Source organism: Paralichthys olivaceus, chromosome 4 (genome assembly GCF_024713975.1).
Source record: "Paralichthys olivaceus isolate ysfri-2021 chromosome 4, ASM2471397v2, whole genome shotgun sequence".
Lineage (NCBI taxonomy): Eukaryota > Metazoa > Chordata > Actinopteri > Pleuronectiformes > Paralichthyidae > Paralichthys > Paralichthys olivaceus.
In genome coordinates, this window is record NC_091096.1 from 20013808 (window position 1) to 20034829 (window position 21022).

The following is a 21022-nucleotide window of genomic DNA, read 5'->3' on the forward strand; positions in this document are numbered from 1 at the left end:
ATATTTTGTGTATGTGTATCTATTTCACTTTTCACAGTTTTTCAATAAAGTAAAATATTTGATCACAAAGTAAAAGAGGATTTGACAGTGACTACATAGACTGAACAGCAATATTCTGACTATTGACCATCCATATCCGTATAACCATGTTACAGAGCATAGTTTGATTATGGTCATCACGTTCACTACGACATTGCGTCTGATGTTATTCTGCCATTTTTAGAACCTCAACCTGAAGAAGGTTTATGTACGATACTTTCCAACTCCTAATAGCTTGTTGATTGGTTGAAATGTTCTGTTTAAAAGTATTGTATATTATATCTCAGTGTGACTGAAAAATGACATTAGTTACATCCCTAATTCATCAGAAGGTAAGTAACAAAAACATGCTTTTTTATCTTGCCACTTTCCTTGAACTCATCATCAGATGAAACTAAAAAGTCATAACAGAGGAAACAATATGCAAATTATCTTCTGCAGAATAAAAACTTAAGTCAGCATCTGTGAAAATCCATCTCCAGCAGAATTCTGCAAACCTAAGAGGACAAGCAACAAAGGTAAAAAAAAAAAGGCTATAAAAATTTCTAGGGGCAAAGTTTGATAAATGTATTTTTTAGTAAGATTGCTCATAGGAAAGCATGTGCTGCCTCAGACAGAGAGATAGCTACAGACAGCTGTGCACACAAGGAAAATACCTTTACCACGGTGCAGTTGTTGATTGCATCTCCGTCATAAAATAAGTAGAGCTGCAGGCAAATGGAGCTCACTGAAGACGTGCCACCATGCTCTGTCAGATTTTCATTACCACTTCGCTCACGTCTTACACAGGCCCATGCAGTATTGGTAATTACCGATGCTGTGTCAATCTTTCAGGATTCATAATCAGGTGTTTTTCCACTTGAGGGAACTAACAACACCACCTCCAACCCACCCATCCCCTCACCAATACCCCTACTCCTCCCAGTCAAGTTCTCTGTTGACTCTTTACACCAGTGTAATGATATGATAGGATGCATTGACTTAAAAAGCACTTGATTACTAGAAACCACCACAGGTACAGGGGAAGAGATTTTGTGTGAAGAGTGCTTGGTGAAAGGATGTTATAGTCATCAGAAGATCAGCGAAAGAAGACTGACCTAGGCAACAACAGCAAAGTAATACAAAAAACATTCTGTCAAGAATCAAAAGCAGAATCAAATTCATTTAGGCAGAATATTTAAAAGATCTTTAGGGAGTTTGACAGATCAATAAAACCATTTATGATCGAGGATGTTATTCACATTTAGTTTCTGGTATGGAAGGTGTGCCCTTAAGAAATGTTATCAAGCTGACTATCAAGTATCCATGACTCGGAGATTTTGAAAATAGTTCTCATCACCTTCATCATGCAAAGTATCTAAACTGAATCCAGAAAACATGGAAAGAGATACTGAATACCGACAACACCTTCACTAGTGTCTTATGTTACCAATGCTGCCAATGAAATTCCTGTCTCCCTTCATGCCAGTGGGAAATGTCAGTTACATTCACTGTTCTTTAACACATAGAAGCTGCTAATAACAAAGCCTCAGTTTATGGCTCAGCTAAAACATGTCACCAGTAACATGGCCCTCTGCGAAAACAACAGTCTGGTAAGTGCTGCTGAGACAGGAGAGAAGGCCAGCTAACCCTTCCAACACAAACAAACACACACACACGCCTACCCCCTTTTGAGCGAGCAACACACTGAGGTCTAATCGATGCAGCTCATTCATATTGAACCACAGACGTCAGGGAAAGCCGGGGGAATTACAAGCAGCCTCCGCTGTGAGATCACAGCCTGGAGGAAGCCTGAGGAAGACGAAGCCAGCCTTACTCTGGAAGCCTATTGTTTACTCTGTACACTCTCCACAGCATTTCCAACAGCATGGCTATTGGCTCTCCTCACTCCACAGGAAAATGACACTGAAGAGGTACAATGGCACTTAAGGCTGATTGTTACACCAACAAACAATACACCATGTAGGAATATTTAAACTTGTGACAAAAATTTGTTGTCATGTAGTAGCACCAATATATATTGTGTTGACAGAAAGCCAGAAACCAGTATTGTTAGAAGATCTTATTGTACTTATATTTATTTTTGAAATAAGAAACCATTAATTCAAAACAACTGAAGTACTGTTTGTTTTTCTATTTCTACTATAGTCAGCAGGATTAAAGTCCTTATGGGCAACTTTCAACCTCCTACCTTATGTAAGTTTGTGATAATTTGATTACATAGACTCATTCAATAATATGTCAGATAAGCTGAAAAGTGTTAAACTTCATTTTGAGGTGTCAAGAGATTAAGGGTGAAGGGGTCTTTGCGACCCATTGGGACAAGAAAGAAGGAGAGGCTGTGAATCATGAACTAGAGCAGGTTGTCCATTAATTGGAAGGTTGGTGGTTTTAACACTGGCTCTTCCAGTCCACAAAGCAGTACCTGGCCACATTGTGTCTCTCTGTGTGTGTGTGTGTGTGTGTGTGTGTGTGTGTGTGTGTGTGTGTGTGTGTGTGTGTGTTCAAATGGGTGTATGTGACCCGTAGTGTAAAGCACTTTGACTGGTCATTATGAAGAGCAAATAATGATATAGCAGTCCATTTACCATTGATGGTAATCCAGCCTTGATGAGAAGCCATCAAGGCATATATTTATTCAACTTGCATATATATATATATATGGGTACACACTGCTCAAAAAAAATTAAGGGAACACTTAATCGTCAACAACGTTTAACAACATTTGCCAGAGAACAGCAGAATTGGCAGGTCTGCCGCCACTGGCAAACAGTTCTCTTCACAAAAAAGAGCAGGTTCAAACTGAGCACATGTGACAGTCGTGAAAGAGTCTGGAGACACCATGGTGGACGTTATGCTGCCTGAAACATCATCCAGCATGACGTTGGGTGGTGGGTCAGTGAGGATCTGGAGAGGCTTGTCTTTGGAGGGTCGCACAGACCTCCATGCCATAGCCAACGGTACCTTGACTACTGTTAGTTACTGGGATGAAATCCTCAGAGAGATTGTCAGACCTTACATTGGTGCAGTGGGCCCTGGGTTCCTCCTGGTGCAGGACAATACCCGGCCTCATGCGGCCAGAGTGTGTAGGCAGTTCCTGGATGATGAAGGCATTGATGCCATTGACCGACCCTCTCGTTCCCCTGACCTTAATCCAATTGGGCACCAATGGGACGTTATGTATCAGTGTATCTGATAGAGCCAAGTATGGCCACAGACTGTCCAGGAGCTCACTGATGCCCTGATCCAGGTCTGGGAGGAGATCCCAGGACATCATCCACCGACTCATAAAGGACCATGCCCAGACGTTGTCGGGAGTGCAAACAGGCACATGGAGGCCATACACAGTATGACACATTATGAGTTGCCATGATGAAATTCAAGTTGGATCAGCATGTGATTTCAAACTTTGACTTTGACTTTCAATGTGGTTTTGAATTCATACACTCAACGAGTTGACTATTTTCATTTCTATTGACCGTTGTTACGTCATTTTGTTCTTAACTAATTTTACAACGTACATTAATAAAGATTTTTTTAACTTGAATAATTTGTTCATCAAGATCTGATGTAGGATTTAATTGCTTCCATTAATTTTATGAGCAGTGTATACATTTATTTATAGTTATTTGTGAAGAAAATATGTGGTTTAACGATTAAAAGAATGCTAAATTAGCCAAAGGAACTAAACACTTTCTGATAGGCTTTGTCTCCTCCGTGAAACACTGAGGAGGTAAATGCACAGGCCAAGTGAGGAGGTATTGTCTCCTGTGTTTCCCCTGACATGGTAATTGGTCATGAAATACTGAGAAAACTGTCAGTTTGACCCCAATTAATAGCCCAACAATGATTGTAAAAGTAGAGGTCAGGCACAGCCATTTCAAAATTAAACCAATAACTGGAGGAAAAATAACTCACGGTTCACAAATTCACAATTCATAGCTGGAAGAAGAACAGCGAAGCCAGACAAGGGCTGAAAGGGAATGCCTCCACAGCAGTCTTCATCTGCAACTAATGGTCCATACCAAGTCCAACACAAGCAGGCATTTAGATCCCATTCACACAGAGAACTCACCAGTAAATTCTGCTTGAGCCTTTGGTCACTGAAGGTCTCCGGGTTGTGTCTCAGAGCTCTGCTGTTGTCCTCTAGAAGATAAAAGCTGTTCAAACTTGGCACATCTTGGAGATGGTGGGGCAAAACTTCATTTCTTAGCTGTGGCGTGGACAAACAAAAACACAAAAGCTTTAGTCATTTAAATCTTTTCATTTAAATGTTAAATAATAATACGTTCCCTCAATGGTTATCACAATAAGAATGACAGTTTTACAGTTAGATTGTGTAGTTTTTGGATGACGTTTTTGAATAACCCTTCACCAACTGCTGCAGAGTTCCACATGTGACCAAATTTGCTCACACTCCGTCAGTCAAGTGTGGGTGAGTGGCCGCTCAGAGTCAGCAGGTGGTCTAAGTGGAAAAACAGCTAACAGCTACACTCGATACAATGCGAACACAGTGTGTTCCCCCATCAATGATCCTTGCAGGTTCAACTTGACCCAAAAAGGATAAAGTACCCACTGAACTACCTGCCATCATGCTGCTTTGAGTACAGCTTTGTTCTACACCTTGAGTACACGGAGAATAAAAGCAATCAAATGAAATTCACAAATTTCAAATCAAAAAATAATGTTTGCATAATGAATTAGCTTTGAAAATATAAATAACTTATGGGTTTTGCTGGTAGATAATCTGTGCAAGTCACATCAACTGATTGGTATAATGGTAACTTAAGATCATTATCCCAGTCACCCAGATGCTTCACACAGCTTAACTCACATTCCAAAACCTGCAAGGAACCAAGCAACACGTTGACCAAGTGTATCAATGGAAAAACAACACTTGAGAACTCAGTCAACCAGATACTTACAAACCCACATAACTATAAGATGCCAACAAGGTAAAATAACATCCTCTCTCCATGTTCAACCACTTAGCCAGCAACGCTGATAGCACTACCTAAACTGCTTGTTATTGCCAAGCTAGTGGAGCTGGCTGGAAATAATAATGCCCCCTATTAAATTATTCATGGCTCCAGTCAGGTGGAACCAGATGCTGCCTTTGTGTCATAGAGGGAGAGTTGAAACTCGACTAAAGTATTGGAGGGCCATCGCTGCATGGAGGTAAAAAAACAAACAGGGATTCTGCTGGGTACAAACAAAACGCAGGATGTCATGACACTCGTCTGGCTGTTTCCATGTGACATTTCCCTGCAAGTGCTCAGACAAGAGGACGATAGTTCAGTAGGCTGGTCCATATGGGGGCTTAGCCTGGGGTGCAGCTTGCAGTTCACCCACCCTGTGTTGGTGTCGCTTTGTACCCTAATACCCTGACATTTGTGGCCATGGCCAGAAGATGACCTTTTTTAGTCCATGCCATGCTTTAGTGCTGAATACTAATGCTATAGTGCTGTGTGTCCGCCACTCATGGGAACAAGCAGTGTATTTTTAGCCACATGTCCCCAGCTGTACATCTCCAACCGGGGGCCAATGGGCAATTAGTGTTTGTTTCTCATGGCAGGAGGCAGTGCCGTAACCTCCCTAACGCAAACAGACATCTGGATGAAGGCTCTCTCTGTCCTGCTTGTAACCCTGCTGCAAGGCACGACTCCTAAAGCCATGTAGACGTCGCCATCCACCTTAACTTTCATCAGGGCTCAAACACTCTTTTCTCTTACATCTACTATCAACAGGTGACTGGTTAACCTCATCATATTATAATCCATGTTCTTGGGTGAAACATTTAATCTGAGCAGAGGTGACTCTGGTGAGTTCAAACACCTATTGATTTATGTGAGGGAGATGTTTAGAAGATTATATGTTTGTGAACTTACTTCAGAGCTTGAGACAAACAGCATCCCTGGAGACAATATATGTGTTGGAGACAAACAGAACAGAAGCCTCCAGGACAAAGGTTTTATTTATATTTTTTTAATTAGATTATTTTGAACTATCACTTTGGAAATGACAAATTGAACTGAGCGCCAAGTAGTGAACAAAGCACAGAGTAGTGACAACACAACAGGTCCCAAAATGTTCTGGTGCAAAACATAATATTGGTCCATCTCTCCACTCGCAAATATGTTGCTTTTAGGATGGCCGTGTAGCGGCTGGACTTTAAAACAGGAGGCTTGAGGCACAGGTTAGGTGCAGACCAACCAGGTGTTCATTTCACCCACAAAGAAGACAAAGTCACAGTCATACTTCTCCACATAACATACAGTGAACCACCAGCAGCATGTGGTCCTGACAGCAGCAGCACTTGATGGAAACTGGCAGCATTATATAGCCTGCCACTGGCAACGACCTCGACCCCTACCACAGTATAGGGAACTCTGCCTCTCAATTGACATCCAAACTACACCAACACAACAAATACATTAAAATACATCGCTACTACACTCATGTTAAATAGTTTGCATAGTCTTCATTTATGTTACACATTACAAAGGAGGCATAGAAAACCTGAACAGCAGATTGACATACACTAACAACCCTACACTAATTGCCACATGGTATCTCCCAGAACCCTTAAGTTGGTGCTCCGATACCCTCGGGACTGTTTTAGCCCGAACACCCTTGAGAGGAGACACAACAGAGGTGAGTGACCTGAAACATTACACAATCAAGCAACAGTTCACCCTACTCAATCCAAAATCATTTTGGTAAAGGTTATATCACAATGAGCACATCATGTTGAGATAACAAACTACTCAAACTAAGTGGATATGTTTGTCTTCACAGGTCCGGCCTTCACTCAATTCCACTGAGAGGTGTTACAAAATACTAGTAATGAGGAGGACCTTCATTACAGTTGCATTGGTTAAATGAAACTCGTATCAGCTTCATCTAATCCAAATAGGCCTACAACAGAACCCAGAGTCTGAGGTGACTTGAGGACCAATTTAAATTGATGTATTTTTATTAGTCAGTGGAGAGAAACAGTCACAAGCTGATTGCTAATGCTACTTACTAGCTTTACCCTGGCTGTGTGAGAATATTAGCTACATTTAGACGGAACATATCATGGTTAGATGCCACAACGGGACCACCGCCGGCTAAATACATCCAAGAAACAGATGTTTCTATTTTGTTCTAAACTTAATTATTGGAATGGAGCACATATAAACAGTCATTTAATTCCTCAACAGTTTAAATATCATAAAATAAGTATAAGAACAACAATTTGATTTTGAGATGTTTAACTTCACTTCCAGACAATTCAAATTTGTTTTCAGGAGAGTTCTGTGACAAAGTTAGCCTGAATCCCTGTTCCCTCCAGTTTAAACTGGTGGGAAGTAACAGAAATTTACAAAGCCACTACCATGCTCAAACACGCACATAGCAACTATGTCAGAACAATATGAGCTCATTATTTGTGATAATTGTCATAATTAGATTTAGTTTTCTGTTATCCATTCAGGCATTTGTTATTCAGGCAAAATGTGAGTCTAATTGTTATTCAACCATACAAACTCATGTTAGGCTGTAGTCCTAGATTGTTAGCCTTTCTACAATAATACAGTATTTTATGATACATTTGGCTGAGCAGGTATAATGAGTCAGTCTGGGAGTCTGTCATGACGGCCTCGTTAATTCATTTCAGTGAGGGCAAAGCTAATTCAATACAACTTATTAGAGCTTCTTCATGCAATTACCCTGTGTTCTTGTTCATTGATGCACCAGCATTGAGAGCAGTGGATTGGAGAGAGGGCTTACCAACCACACAGAGACTTACAACATACAACAGTGTAGTGCAACCTATCATACAGTGAACAGAGAGGAAACACTGCAAAACTACTATCACGACACAAATCACAGTCGCATCCAATCCCCCAATCAGTCATGCTGCAGATTACCATGTCTGTCATATAATATATGAAGTGAAGACTTTGAAGGACTGTCATAAGGCATCAAGTGTATTTGAATAATACTTACAGTGTTACACAGTGGTGTTACAGTTAAGTTTACCTTTCACCTTTTAGATATAAAATGTCATCACATAAATTATATCATCATTTATGTCATAAGTAATGTATGTACCACAAACATGTTTTGTGAGGTCATAGTGACCTTGAATTTTGACAACCAAAATCTAATCAGGTGATCCTTGAATTTCGAAGAAATTCCTCTGAAATGTTCCCCATACTTAGGGAACGGGTGGATGCATTGACGGACAGGCTGAAAACTTTATGCGTCTGGCCACAGCTGTCACCACAGCGGAGGCATAAAAAAAGTCATTGTGCTGCAACGCTCACCGCACAGCCAAGCCCTTTTCTTTCAGGCAATCTGTTATGAAATTCCACTTGATCAGAACATTAAAAACAATTACATCCTCAAATAAACACAAAGCTTTAACTCTGGAGCACATTAATATTCCATTAATTTTCCTCAACATTGAGAGTGGTGTAGAAACAGCAAGTGTGCCTTGAACTCACTGGCACAGAGTGTTGTGGTGCAGCCTACAATCCTCAGTTCTGAGCCTATGCTATCAAAGCATGTGTAATTACCCCCAACATGGCGGACACAGAATTCAATGTGTCCATATTAAAGAAATTTAAATTAGACATCATCAGACATTTACATTAGACATTACTGTTGCTTCTGTTGTTGATTTCAAATGTACAAGAGTTCAAATCATCATTTTGGAAAAACTTAATTTAGCAAATTTGGGTTTAAGGTACTTGTGCAACATGACACTGATCATAATTTTGCTTTTTAAGAAAATATGAGTTGAGCGTGGAAAAAGCAGACAGTCTGAAAAACCTGTAAGCAAGAGTACAGGTACAAAGAGGGAGTCTGAGATTGAAGCTGTGGAGATAAGCTTTTTTTAATACAAAGCAAATCCTGACAAATAATCATCACTGCCTGTGGATTTTGGCAAGATCCAAATAATCATCCCCAACTGCCCCCCTTAGACGTGATTGTCCACAACAGACAGCCTTCCACCTCATCTCACCTCACTCAGACTTAACTAGAATGGCACTCAGTAGAACGAATACCTCCACCTGATACATAATTTTTTTCATTAGGAGTCATGCATTATTCCTTGAAAAGATGGTAATTCTAAAGAAAGTGAAAAAATAATTTATGGTAGGTGTGGGCGATATAACTTCAAATCACCATCCCAATTATTTCAAACTTTAACTAAATAATAATAAAGGATTATTTTTAAACTCTCAAGCAAATCAAACAAACACAAAATAAACTTCAGTACTATTAAGGTCCTAATTCTGATGAGCGCAGGTCAGCAGGGGGAGTGAAGCGGGAGGACACGTGGCAGGGTAACACAGCATAGAACGTAGCGGAAACTGAACAGGTCGTGAATGCATTGGGAAAAGTATTGACCAAATGAACTGTGATGAGCAAAATTAGGTCGGTGAGAGGTTATAAATGTCGGCTGAATTACCCGGCTGATCCGGATCCACACCAAAATTGACCCATTCTGCATCCTTCCACCAAGTTTCTATGAAATCTATCCAGGCTGGCTTACAAACAAACAAACATATAATCCAATTAACAATCAAATAGACAGTGGTGAAAACATAACTGGATGAAATGACAGTTCAGAGTGAGCTTCCAATATATGTTTCAGGCATAACAAGCCTCATTTGTCAGGATCGGCTAAAATCCTATTTGTGTGCAAGGTCTTGGCTTGGAGTTCTTTATTACAGTGATGAAGCTAAAATATACACATAAGCTATGAAAGTATGAGAGCAACAACTTAGTATTGTGTCCCATTATGTGAAACTGGAGTAACAAAATAACACCACCCTATGAACAAATAGCTACAGCTGACTTCCGGGGACTCATCTAATCTTGTGCTGTTTACACCAGATCAGTGTTGTCCATCTGACTGAGTGGACAGCCCTGATCAACTCCAGGAACAATCAATTATGAACGTAGTCAGATCCCTGAGGTGATTACTGGCTACTCTCCTGTGACCTCCAGGGAAGTCAGCAGCCAATCCCTCCCGAATGTCTGAGCACGACTACAGCAGTCAGTCAAACTGCCAAGGTGATGACAGCTGGCACAACATATCTACTTACATCACATTTGAGCAGCGGAAGCAATGGCGTCACTCAAACTTCCTGTAAATGATCAAACATCCATATATTTAAAGACACAATCCCCAACATATACGCACTGGTGCATTCAAGTAGATACACATGTTGACAAGAGCATGTACATAAATACAATGACGTAGAGCGGATCTAGTTTAGAGGCTTAAATAGCACAAAACATCTACATTAATCTGCCCTCACATGTAGTTACCCTCAGGACACACTAGAGATGCATACTTGCTTTGTCATGCACAGGACCTTCCAACAATCAGAACAAGTGACGCGGTTGCTGACAAGGATAATGCACATTCACTCTGCTGTCAGTGACTTTCCCGGGGCCATCTTTACAGAGATTTCCCAGTGAAGATGGTGTTATGTAACAGCGGCCGCGGACCCTGCTGTTCATATCACTAATGCCTCACACTGTGGCGGGGTCACGTGCCTTATCCAGGCCACATCCAGGCGCCAGCAGCAGCAGTGTTCCAGCTGTTACTACAGCCTAGCTTCAGTCACTCAGGAGCACGCTGAGCCGGGCACCACTCACACTGTTTCATCCTCCACTGAGCAGCCATGTTCAGCGCCACAGCCCTCCTCTCACTTTTGGTCACACCAGCAGTGGAGACAATGCGTCACACTAGCATTGCTATCCAGCTTATCTAATGCACATACATACTGAAGACATCGATGAAATATTTGTTTGACAGGACACAGCACATACTGAAGGGTCATATTGTAAAGTATATGTTTTTGTCACTGTACACAATATCTACACACTCAAACAGACTAGCTTCACCAGCACAAACCCTTGAGATTTTTTTCTGAACACAATTTTGTGTTCCGTACAGGTTCTGGTCAGATGTACATGCCCAGGGTTCCATTCATATTAAAATAAGGGTCAGTGTCAGTCTTGCATTCTATGCATGCATAAGCTGATCCCACATTCCATTCCAGTAGGTGGATATATTGCACCTGGAGCATATGCAGTTGGCAGGCACAGTCAGCATGTTCACAAATTTTGGGCTGCAAGCGGAATCCGCATGGTGTATACCCTAGTAGACATGGGAGGATGACAGCATTTACGAGGACCACAGTGGACCTCAGAGGACTGTCGGATGTCAAAACAACATTTTCAGAGCCAAACTAATTCATTAGCATGGTGATATTACACTATACTACATTTTTGGCTCATCTGTGTTATATGTATGTCAGTATCAGTGTAAAATCTCAAAGAAATAGGAGTAGAGAAATGCCAAAGATATCTGTGGGGTCATTCAGAAACACACTGTACAAATATTGCCCACCAGAGAGCAATGACAAGTTTATTTTGCAGTATATTTAAAGCTGATCTAAGTAGTAATTTTATAGGTCTAGTGTGTGAAAGGGGGCCACTTGTAGTGAAGATCCTGACTCTACAATTCTTCTCACCTCTGCTGAGTATTTAAGCATCTTTTTTGTTTTGGTTGTACGGCTGTTTTGGTTCACAGTTAGTGTTTCCGGACACAGGGAGCTGTTTTTACCAAAAAAAGGAAAACACTACCTTCCCAGCTCAGTGCCAGACTTAAATTGGCTGGTGAAGAAAATTGCAGCTTAAGATACAGATACTTCCATCAGGGGCTGCTGGAGACTGTAAACAGAGCTAAAGGGTAGTAAAAACTCAAATTTGCTAGGTGGACACAAACAGGACTCCATATTAATGCTAATGTTGCTTGGCGTGAGTTTCCTAGCAAGCGTGAGATATTTTAAAGGGGATAATACAGTATGTCAGTGTCCTGTCCACAGCTGCTGTTTCTGCTACCCCCAAGTTAAAAATTGGTAATTATTCAATTGCAAGTTATCTTAATTTATACTACTGAACTGTTATAATTAAAAACAAACCAGTTAATATATAAGTACCAGATTTTAAAACTCAAATATCACACTACTAAAAATCCAGTACATTATCAAATCAAGCAAATACCGGATGGCTTCAATATGAAATAAAACTGTGAGATTGTTTCTAAACATTTTAGTAAGTATAGTACAGTCTGTTGTAAAAACAAAATGTCTGAACTCTCAATGCGGTAAGCCCCACCCATTTGCTGCGACCACAAGGACGAAATAAACATAAAAAATGTTATGCAAATATTATTTGACCTGAGGCTGAATTCAAATTATAATGCTCAACAACAATATTCGTCCTCCCCTTGAACTCCCCACCACCATCACCACAAAAGCCACACCTCCCACTTCCTCTCTTTGCTATCACCTCGTTGTGGAGAAAACAACTTTGGATCCAAAATATGAATACCTGTCTCCTGTGCATAGTGAAGATAAAAGTCAGTTGATGGCAGCTCAGGGATAACCACTGAAATGATGAATGGCCATGTCTGCTTGTCAAGGTGGGCAGGAGGAGCGGCACAGTATGAATGGAGGATTTGTCTTCAGAGTACTCCCTCATATCAGAGGTGTGGGTCAAGACTGACAGCCCTAATTATGGAGGTTCTTCAAATGAGTGACCTTGGGAATTGGAAGAGACATCCATACCTGCACACACATGCACATACACACACAGACAAGATATTTTCCCAGAGGAAATCTCAGCTCAGCATTCACTGTCCGAACCCACTACTGCCCTCTGCTCTCATGACTGCCACCTATAGGATCTTGTCTCACTGCAAACTCTTGAGTCTAATGACACGACCAACAGAAACACTTATCTCCTTTACACACCTATTAACCCTCCTACACCCCAGTAATTCATAATGTTTACACAACACCTATTGGATTGTGAAAAAAAACACCAACCACACAGTGTCAGCTCTTGTCGTCACAAGTTTGGTATTGATATTCTGCACAAATTTTCGATAAATTTCACGCAAGCACATTAATCAACATCATGGCAGGCTACATATCACAAATCAATTAACTTAACTCCTGTAATCCTTGTGATTTTCTTTACTTTAAACAAACACATCTCATATGCATGTAGACAGCCCCTTCTGACAGGCATGATAGTGACAACTGAAACCGATGTTAACCCCGATTATCATATCATATCACACACAGACAACATACACACCACTCCTGCTTTGCAGAATCAAGTATTCTTTTAATATCCTGCAGCATTTTTGCAGTTTGGAAAAGAAACTGAATCAATGCAAAAAAAATAAAGCAGTGAATCCTTGCTGCATGCAAATGATGTGCAATGTCCTCTGGCTCCTCATAGTCCTGTCAAACCTGCACTCGTGTGCAGAGCAACTTAAAACAGACTGATCCATCTCATAAGAAATGCATGGAAGGGTAAACGGGCAATGAGTGTGTCAAATACAGAAGATATAAATTTCAGTTATCTAAGACGCTAACAGCTGAAGGCACCAAGACATGTTATGATCATCCTTATCCCTAAAGCAGCAGCAGCATCAGCAGCACAGGGATCCTGCAGCAGAGCCAGTACAACAATCCCTGGCTCAGAAAAACATGGCTTGACAGCAGGCGGAGGACGGTACAGTACCTTAGCAGCAGCAGTTAAAGGACTGATGCAATGGCAGGTGTTTTCCTACTGTGTTGGCAGGACAGAAAAGGAGCCAACAGCGTGACCGGGACGATGGCTATGGCAGCTCTGTAGCATAAAATGGTTCATCAGTGCTCGGCGGAAAGAGGCACAGCCAGGCAGCGCAAGGAAATAGGGAGAGAGAGAGAGAGAGAGACAGAGAGAGAGAGAGGGAGAGAGGCAGGGAGGGAGAGAGAAAGAGAGAGAGAGAGACACAGCCAGCGAGCATCATTCAGCTCACACTACAGTGGCTGTGCAGCAGAGCACACACATCAACACGCCCCCTTTCTCTCTCTCCCTCTCTCTCTCACTTTCTCACAGACACACACACACACACACACTTAGTCACACAGACACAGATATGCAGGGGTGCAGAGGCGGTATAATGCGCAGCAGCACTGAGCAGTGCTCCCTCTCCAGGATGTCTTTCGTCTCCGTTAATCAAAATTGGTCTTTCTCAGCAGTCACAGACAATCCCGTCAATAAACTCTCCCAGCAACGTCTCCATCGTTCCTGCCTGTCCACCTCACCACCACTGATCAGCAGCCATGATTGAAGATGGCAAGGTCATGTGAGGTGGCATACCCCTTGGTCTTTGCTCCCAGTTTTGTTGCACTGCTTCTCAGCTTTTTTATTTTTGCAGCGACTCTGCTTCACCTCGTCACAGGTCATTATGCCACACAGGCTCCCCCAGGAGGCTTGCCTTGACAAAGCCTCACTCACTGAATGGTGGGCTAGACCAATCAGCTATCACAAACTGCAGCAACACCATTAGCATCCAATCACAGATCAGGAAATCAAGTGCAGAAGGGTATTAAAGAGGATTATTTGGGCCATCCTTGGTTATTTTTTCCACTATGGAGGGATGGAGGAGAGCAGCAGAGCGTGTGCAGTGTGGCTGCCCTCTGTGGCTCACAGTGGTGCTGCACTCTGTTTGGGTAGAGGAGAGAGGAGGATCAGGGCCCAAAACAGACATGCTTTCCTCAGTGTGGATGCCTAGCAACCACAGTAGCTCCTTACCCCTGTTAAGATCCGTCCCTCCCCCTCCAGCAGGACCCTCTCTGCAATTCCAATTGAGAGCATATATTGCACAGTGGCTGTTTAACACTCAAGGCATTGCGACTTCACATGCGATTGATGTCAAATGTTCCCGCCTATGTCCACTACTTGCTGTTTAAACACTGAGGGGAGGTGCTGACTGGGAGCAATGAGTGTAAAGCACACCTGATGTTAGCACAATAACATCAGCTGCAACAGACAACTGCACTGTACATTTGATCTCCTCTGGAGCAATCACTCACTTAACTACATCCATAGATAAGCAGGATTAAAACAACAACAAGCACTATATAAATGTGGAAAAATGCACAAATGCGTAGACTAATTAAAAAATATATAATTTTCACATGTATTTGTTAATACATATTTGCATACAAAAAAAGATGAACATATAATTATCTTTCTCTGTTTAAAAAAACAAACCTTGTTTGTTATTCAGCAGGATATGTCCAGTGTGAATGTGGTATCATGTAGCATGATTCTTTTTCTATGACACTGATTAGATGAATCATTCTAATAAAATCATAATCTGTGGGATCAAGGTATCTTCTGATTCCTCAGCAGGGCAGAGCTATGTAAGAAGCAAACACTAACCGGTGCTGCTGTTGGTCTCATATTAGCTTATTTTATTTTTTCACATAGTGATTCAGAGGATGGCTGCCTACCTTGTTATGTTACAGGGCACCAAACCTGTTCAGACAGCTGTCAACGGATGTCAGGAGGCAGAACAGGAGCTCCGGGCCTGCCTTAACTCAGCTGACTGAGACACGTTTGGAGGTGTGAACAGCTGTTTTGACATTCCCTTTTGTGAAGGTTCTGCAGATTAACAAAATGCTGTGTGAGGTGCAACAACAGCAGCATCATCATGAGCTATGGCAGCTTAAAAAAGCTTTAAAAGCAGTAAAAAATATATGTATAAAGAAGAGCAACATGGATATTTTGGAGATAAATGCTGATCCAGTCACATGAGATTCACACACTCACAAATAATAATATATTAAGATCAAAATATATCAGAATAGTATCACCATCAACTATCAATAATATCTAGTCTTAATCATTGACTGATATGCATTTGATATCAATATAAAACGTCCTGCTGTGTTCATCACATCCTTCCTCTTTCCCACTCCAAAGCAGGGCATAAATACTAACCTATAGAGCTACAGACCAGAGGAACTCACTTATTGAGGTTCCTTGTACAGCAGGTCCTGTCCTGCCTCCTGCTGTTTGCATACAGAGTGAACTACTCTGATGCTGTCCACACCTGCCCACTCTCAGTCCTGTCTGAGGACTTCGGCACAGCTTTCATAACAAGCATTCAAGAGTAAGATGAGTCTACAAAAATTAGAGCTGTGTGATATGATGGTGTATATCATGGGTAGTGACTTTCATAAGTAGCCTTCAGAAATGTTCTGGCTGGAAAATGCAACAATACAAATCATTCAATTTCATCAACACCAGAGGAAATTCTTCCTATGTCAGCTACATAACACAACTCAGCTATAGACAATTCTACTTCCTGTTTCAATAATGATGCCAACATCAGAAATGTCTCCCATATGAGCAAAAATGTTGAATTGGACATCAGCGATACACAGGATTATTCAAAACCACGTCTTTAAAATAGAGAGAATAGAATTTTCCCGCAGATCACTTCTTCACTGCTCATAAACAGCAGTTGCACTGTTATGCCACTGACAAGCACTGCGAAGAGCAGTGAAGAAAAAGTGGTTTCAAGTAGTGTATAGTTAGCCTGAGCTAGCTAAAATCATTTTTTCAAAAAGCTATTTGTCAACATTTCACTCTGCAAAGACACAGATGGTTACTGTATGCAAGACATTAAAGGTTGCAAATGTTGTATATTCCCAGATTCATTTATTTATGTTATTTTTCAATTCATTTATCTCTTTCATTTGTTTTCAAATGGTTAAACCTGAGCAAGGCCAAACAACAATGGCAGCAATCATCCCTTCCATACAGGGTTAGTAGCATACAGCTGTTAAAATATGTAATATTAGTTGATTTTTATTACATGCACTGGTATTGGATCAATACTCAAGATATTTGTATCGGGAAGGTAAAAAGAGTATCGTAACATCTCACATAGATCAGACGGAAATTCAAATACCTGCCCAGACCCAAAGGAAATAAATATAGAAACCACTGCAGTTTACACACTACACTGCAATTAAAGCCAAAGCAAGTTTTTACAGTCAAAAACTAAGAACACTGTAATAATGTTACAGCCTGAATGTTTATCTGCACGTGGACACTGATGTCAGATACTCATTTACTAACCCAGCTTTATTTAACATTGTTGGGAAATTGCTTTTATTTTATATCATCTACTTTCGCATTAAATATAGAGCAAGAAAAAAAAAGTTGTTCTCCAAAATTGATCCTAAATACAAAAGATTGTACCAGCAACAGTTAACACCACAGCCACTTGACTTACTGTGCAGCTTCTTCTCTGTCCTTGTGGTGTATTATGCTCAGTTTCTGTGAATCCCTGACACTCTTCTAACCTTCTTAAAAAGTTACTTCTAACTCACAAGATTATCTAAAAATAAGATTTTCCTGAAAATATAAAAAATACATGTTATGTCAGTATCAACTGTTATAGACTAATGCAAAACGTACAGCAAAGCTGCCAAACAATTTGTAGAAACTGTATATTTTAAAATGTATTAAGTAAAATGCATATTACATAATGGCTTGTTATGTAATCTCTTTATGATTTAGCAAATAGCATTTAGAGAAGATAAAAGTCTGAAAATATTTGGTTTGTTTACAATCTAGATCAGCATAAGATATATGTGCCACATATGGTTGCGGTCATTAATGTTGAGTTTCGGTGACAGTGAGGAGACTCGGCGAGGAGTGCAGGGTGAGGTCAGATTATGGCTGCAGGCGTCTAGTGCTGACCCTGCCATCGTCCATGTCCGGCCGAATCTAAGCTTTGTCCATTGAAAGCTTAACAACCAGATCACAGGATAACAACACACGCTCACCTTATCAGTGCCAGTCATCCGGCTGTTCTCCTTCAAGGTGGTTAACCTTTGTCTCTGGCTCAACACAGCTTCCCTCTGAGATTGTTTCAGGAGTTTCTCCACCTTGCAAGTCTGACAACCCATCGCCCCCTAGCACAGGAGAATACATGAAGTTAAGCCACGCATCACGTCATGACACATCTCGGTGATACATATCCTGTTTTGTTGCAAGCAGTAGCTTACCATGACAGAACAGTTTGCATGCTTCCCCAAGCGCGTGTCATGGTCAGCGGCTCCAGATGATGTCATAGCTCCAGCATGATCAGATTATAAATATCTGTATTCAGCAGTTACATAATAATGGATGTAGGATTATTGTCAGTACACACAGAGCGACAACATGCCACAGCTGCCACAGGAAATACAAAAAACAATGAAATCACCTACACTTACATTTAAGTGATAAGAAAAAAAGAGCAAGATGGAAGAAATTCACTGTCTTTGAAGAATATGTGTAGTTTTTGATATTTTTGTGTTTATTCATTAAATTTAAAAGATTATAGCATCACATTCATGTAAACAGTATTACTGTAGTTTTTCAAATACATAGTGTTTAAATGTAAAATACACATTAGGATTGTGTAGAGCTTAGAATTCAAGCTTTAATTGAACTTAAAATGATGATTTGCTGTGGCTGTAGGGTTTAATCTGACTACAGACTAATAATACTCTCAAAAAAATCCACTTTATTTGTTTAATACTTTACTACCACCCACCTGGGATGCAGGATAAGCCTTGCTCCAGCAAAAATGAAGCTGCAATTACCACACACAGTGGTCCAGTCATCACTTACAGTTTCCTCTGGGTCATCCACGCCAGCGTTCTCCGATACCTCTGCAGATGAGACGATTTGCTTTTCTTCCCCGTCACATCCAATTCCAGTTAGGCCGAGCACTCTACTATTCTCTGCAGGGTAGGGACACATCTGATATAGTGCACATACTCAGTAACAGGAAAATCCTTCTACAGCCTTCAAATGTGATGAGAGTAATTTCTACACAGACCAAATCAAGTGATGCCTCTTGCATCACATTCAGAGACTGCAGTAAGAGGTCCTCTGTTTTCCTCTCATTGGTCAGAGAAATCTTTGGTAACTGTTCAGTCATCCCAAACAGTCCTGTGTTCATTATGTAAGAATCACGAGCAGTTTTTAGTGTATGATGGCCTACAGGGTTATATTTGTGCAAACACAAGATGTTCACACAACTGTTCACAGGGGCTCTAAATTTGGGATTCAGTAAAGACAAACTGGGTCCATGCAGTGAGACATAGCCTCACTTCCTCCCACTATCCAGAAATGAAGCTAAAACATCCTGGATGCAAACACTGCCAACTTGCACGTGTGGAGCCAAGAGTATGTGGACTAGTGATTGAAGGATGGAGCCGCAGTAGCGAGGTCCCGTCGATATACACACTCAAACAATCACAAATCAGTCCCAGCTGTCCATCATGACCTTTCACTCTGTTTTCATGTCTTCAAATAACGAATTAAAACCTAACTTATCAGAAAATTAGCACTTGAACAAAAATCTAATTTGTAGTTTGGTCCATGTCCCATCGACTAACGTGGAGGAGGTGGGATTTATGACATACACTACTGTTGGAGACTGAAGACTTTGGCCAGTTTGTCTTTTAAAACAAGGGTGTTCATGAATGACTGAGGGTCAAACTCACATAAAATATAAGTACTATGTATTTCTCTATGTCTCATCTCTGGGATGGGTGAATAACAAGGCTTCAATAACTAAAGTTTAGGTTAATGTACTTGCAGACAGGAACGTCAGGCTCCTGTGTTTACACTGCTACAGAAAGCAGAAATGAAAGCATAGTATTGTGGATGTAGAGTATGAAACTAGCGTTGGCACAGCGGACACTCGCTGTGCTCATGTCAGTTTGAGTCACCAGGGGTCTGTGGTGCACTGACCTGTGAAGCAGACATGTGCTGTGGTCTGACCAGTGTCCCACTGGAGCTTCATCCATTCTCCTGCTGTGAAGGGTCAGAGACACGAGGGGCCAGACTACTGCTGCTGAGGAGCTAACAGGTGTGAGCTAACAGCTAACTAGCTGAATGTTAACTAGGGTCACGTAACAGAGGGCACATCACATGTCAGCTGTGACTGATGCTAATATGAAGAATAGCCTGTGAATATAACGAATATAAAACAAGCTATCAGCTAGCCTGAGTACTGCCCTGTTCCTGAGCAGCCATGACAGCATCTCGTGCAGCAGCAGGCCTCCTGTCGAGCGGATGCTGCTGCTTTTAACCGAGGTCAGGAGGTTCACCCCGGAGGTTCAGCTGTGACCTCTGACCTCTTGTAGTGTACTTCCCTATTTACGTCTCGTCCACATGCGCGCGTAAAGTAGTCCCTACCAGCGGCTTCACACTGCCCCCCAGGCGGTGGCGAGTCTCGAGTCTATTGGGGCCCCAAGCAGAAATTCCCAGGGGGCCCCTCGAACAGCGTTCTTCAACATTACACCAACGAAGGATAGGAAGCGTGAAAAAGAATTAAGTCAAATGTATTCCAGAGTTTTTACTCAGTAAGTCTTTTAAAGAAAAGAAAGAAAAGAAACCCTAATATTTTTTCAAAATATGAATATAAAGAACAATAAAAACATTACCAGACATAAGGTGGCACAATGTAAACATATATAATACAAATTATAAAGTGGGATATTGAACTTGCAGTTTTCACTATGAACATTTGGAGGGAAAACTTTATCTTCCTTCTCTTTTGCTGCTGACAGGAACTTGATGATCCTGAGGAGAGATTTTAAAAAGTGATATAGTTTATGATTATCATACTGTATTATTATAGAAGCATGTTAAGGTAAATTCAAAATGATTGCTTTCTTTTTTCCTCATCATCTTATTTTCTCTTTCATTTTCACTTCCAGCTGGATAACTCCTCTTTATTTTCCTAGTCACTGGCTACATTATGAGACACTGCTGTGGAGTAAAGTTTGTCAGCCCTCGGGGCCCCTCATGGCCTGGGGCCCCAGGCAGTTGCTCGCCTTGCCTGTTCACAAGCAGCGCCTCGGCCCCAGGTGCAGGTAAAGGAGCAGTGTTAGCAAGTAAAGCAAGGTGAAAACAATTGAGGGTTCAGATTATTTATATATTTCATATGTTTTGTGTGTGTGTATTAGTTGGCATTTTGTGTTCCTTAAAATAAAACAGAAAAAAATGATTTAAAAAGCAATTGAGAGTAGAATAATGTTAAGATCAT

General features: G+C 41.1%; 1 protein-coding gene across 7 annotated transcripts in view; it reads right to left on the bottom strand.

Moving 5' to 3' along the window:
* The window catches only part of rimbp2b (RIMS binding protein 2b), a 90153-nt gene extending 70063 nt beyond the window's left edge, over positions 1–20090 (bottom strand). The window contains exons 1-5 of one of the 7 annotated variants that reach the window (XM_069524118.1): positions 19723–20089; positions 18592–18704; positions 17982–18075; positions 17760–17888; positions 4115–4252 (exon numbers count right to left, since the gene is read on the bottom strand). In XM_069524118.1, coding sequence (XP_069380219.1) covers positions 4115–4252; positions 17760–17888; positions 17982–18047 — 333 coding nt within the window. In that variant the 5' untranslated portion in view covers positions 18048–18075; positions 18592–18704; positions 19723–20089. Of the gene's footprint in view, positions 1–4114; positions 4253–14271; positions 14408–17759; positions 17889–17981; positions 18076–18591; positions 18705–19722 lie in introns of those variants that run through there. The other 6 variants (XM_069524127.1, XM_069524123.1, XM_069524126.1 and 3 more) reach the window with 6 other exon arrangements.
* Between the last annotated feature and the right edge of the window lie 932 nt (positions 20091–21022).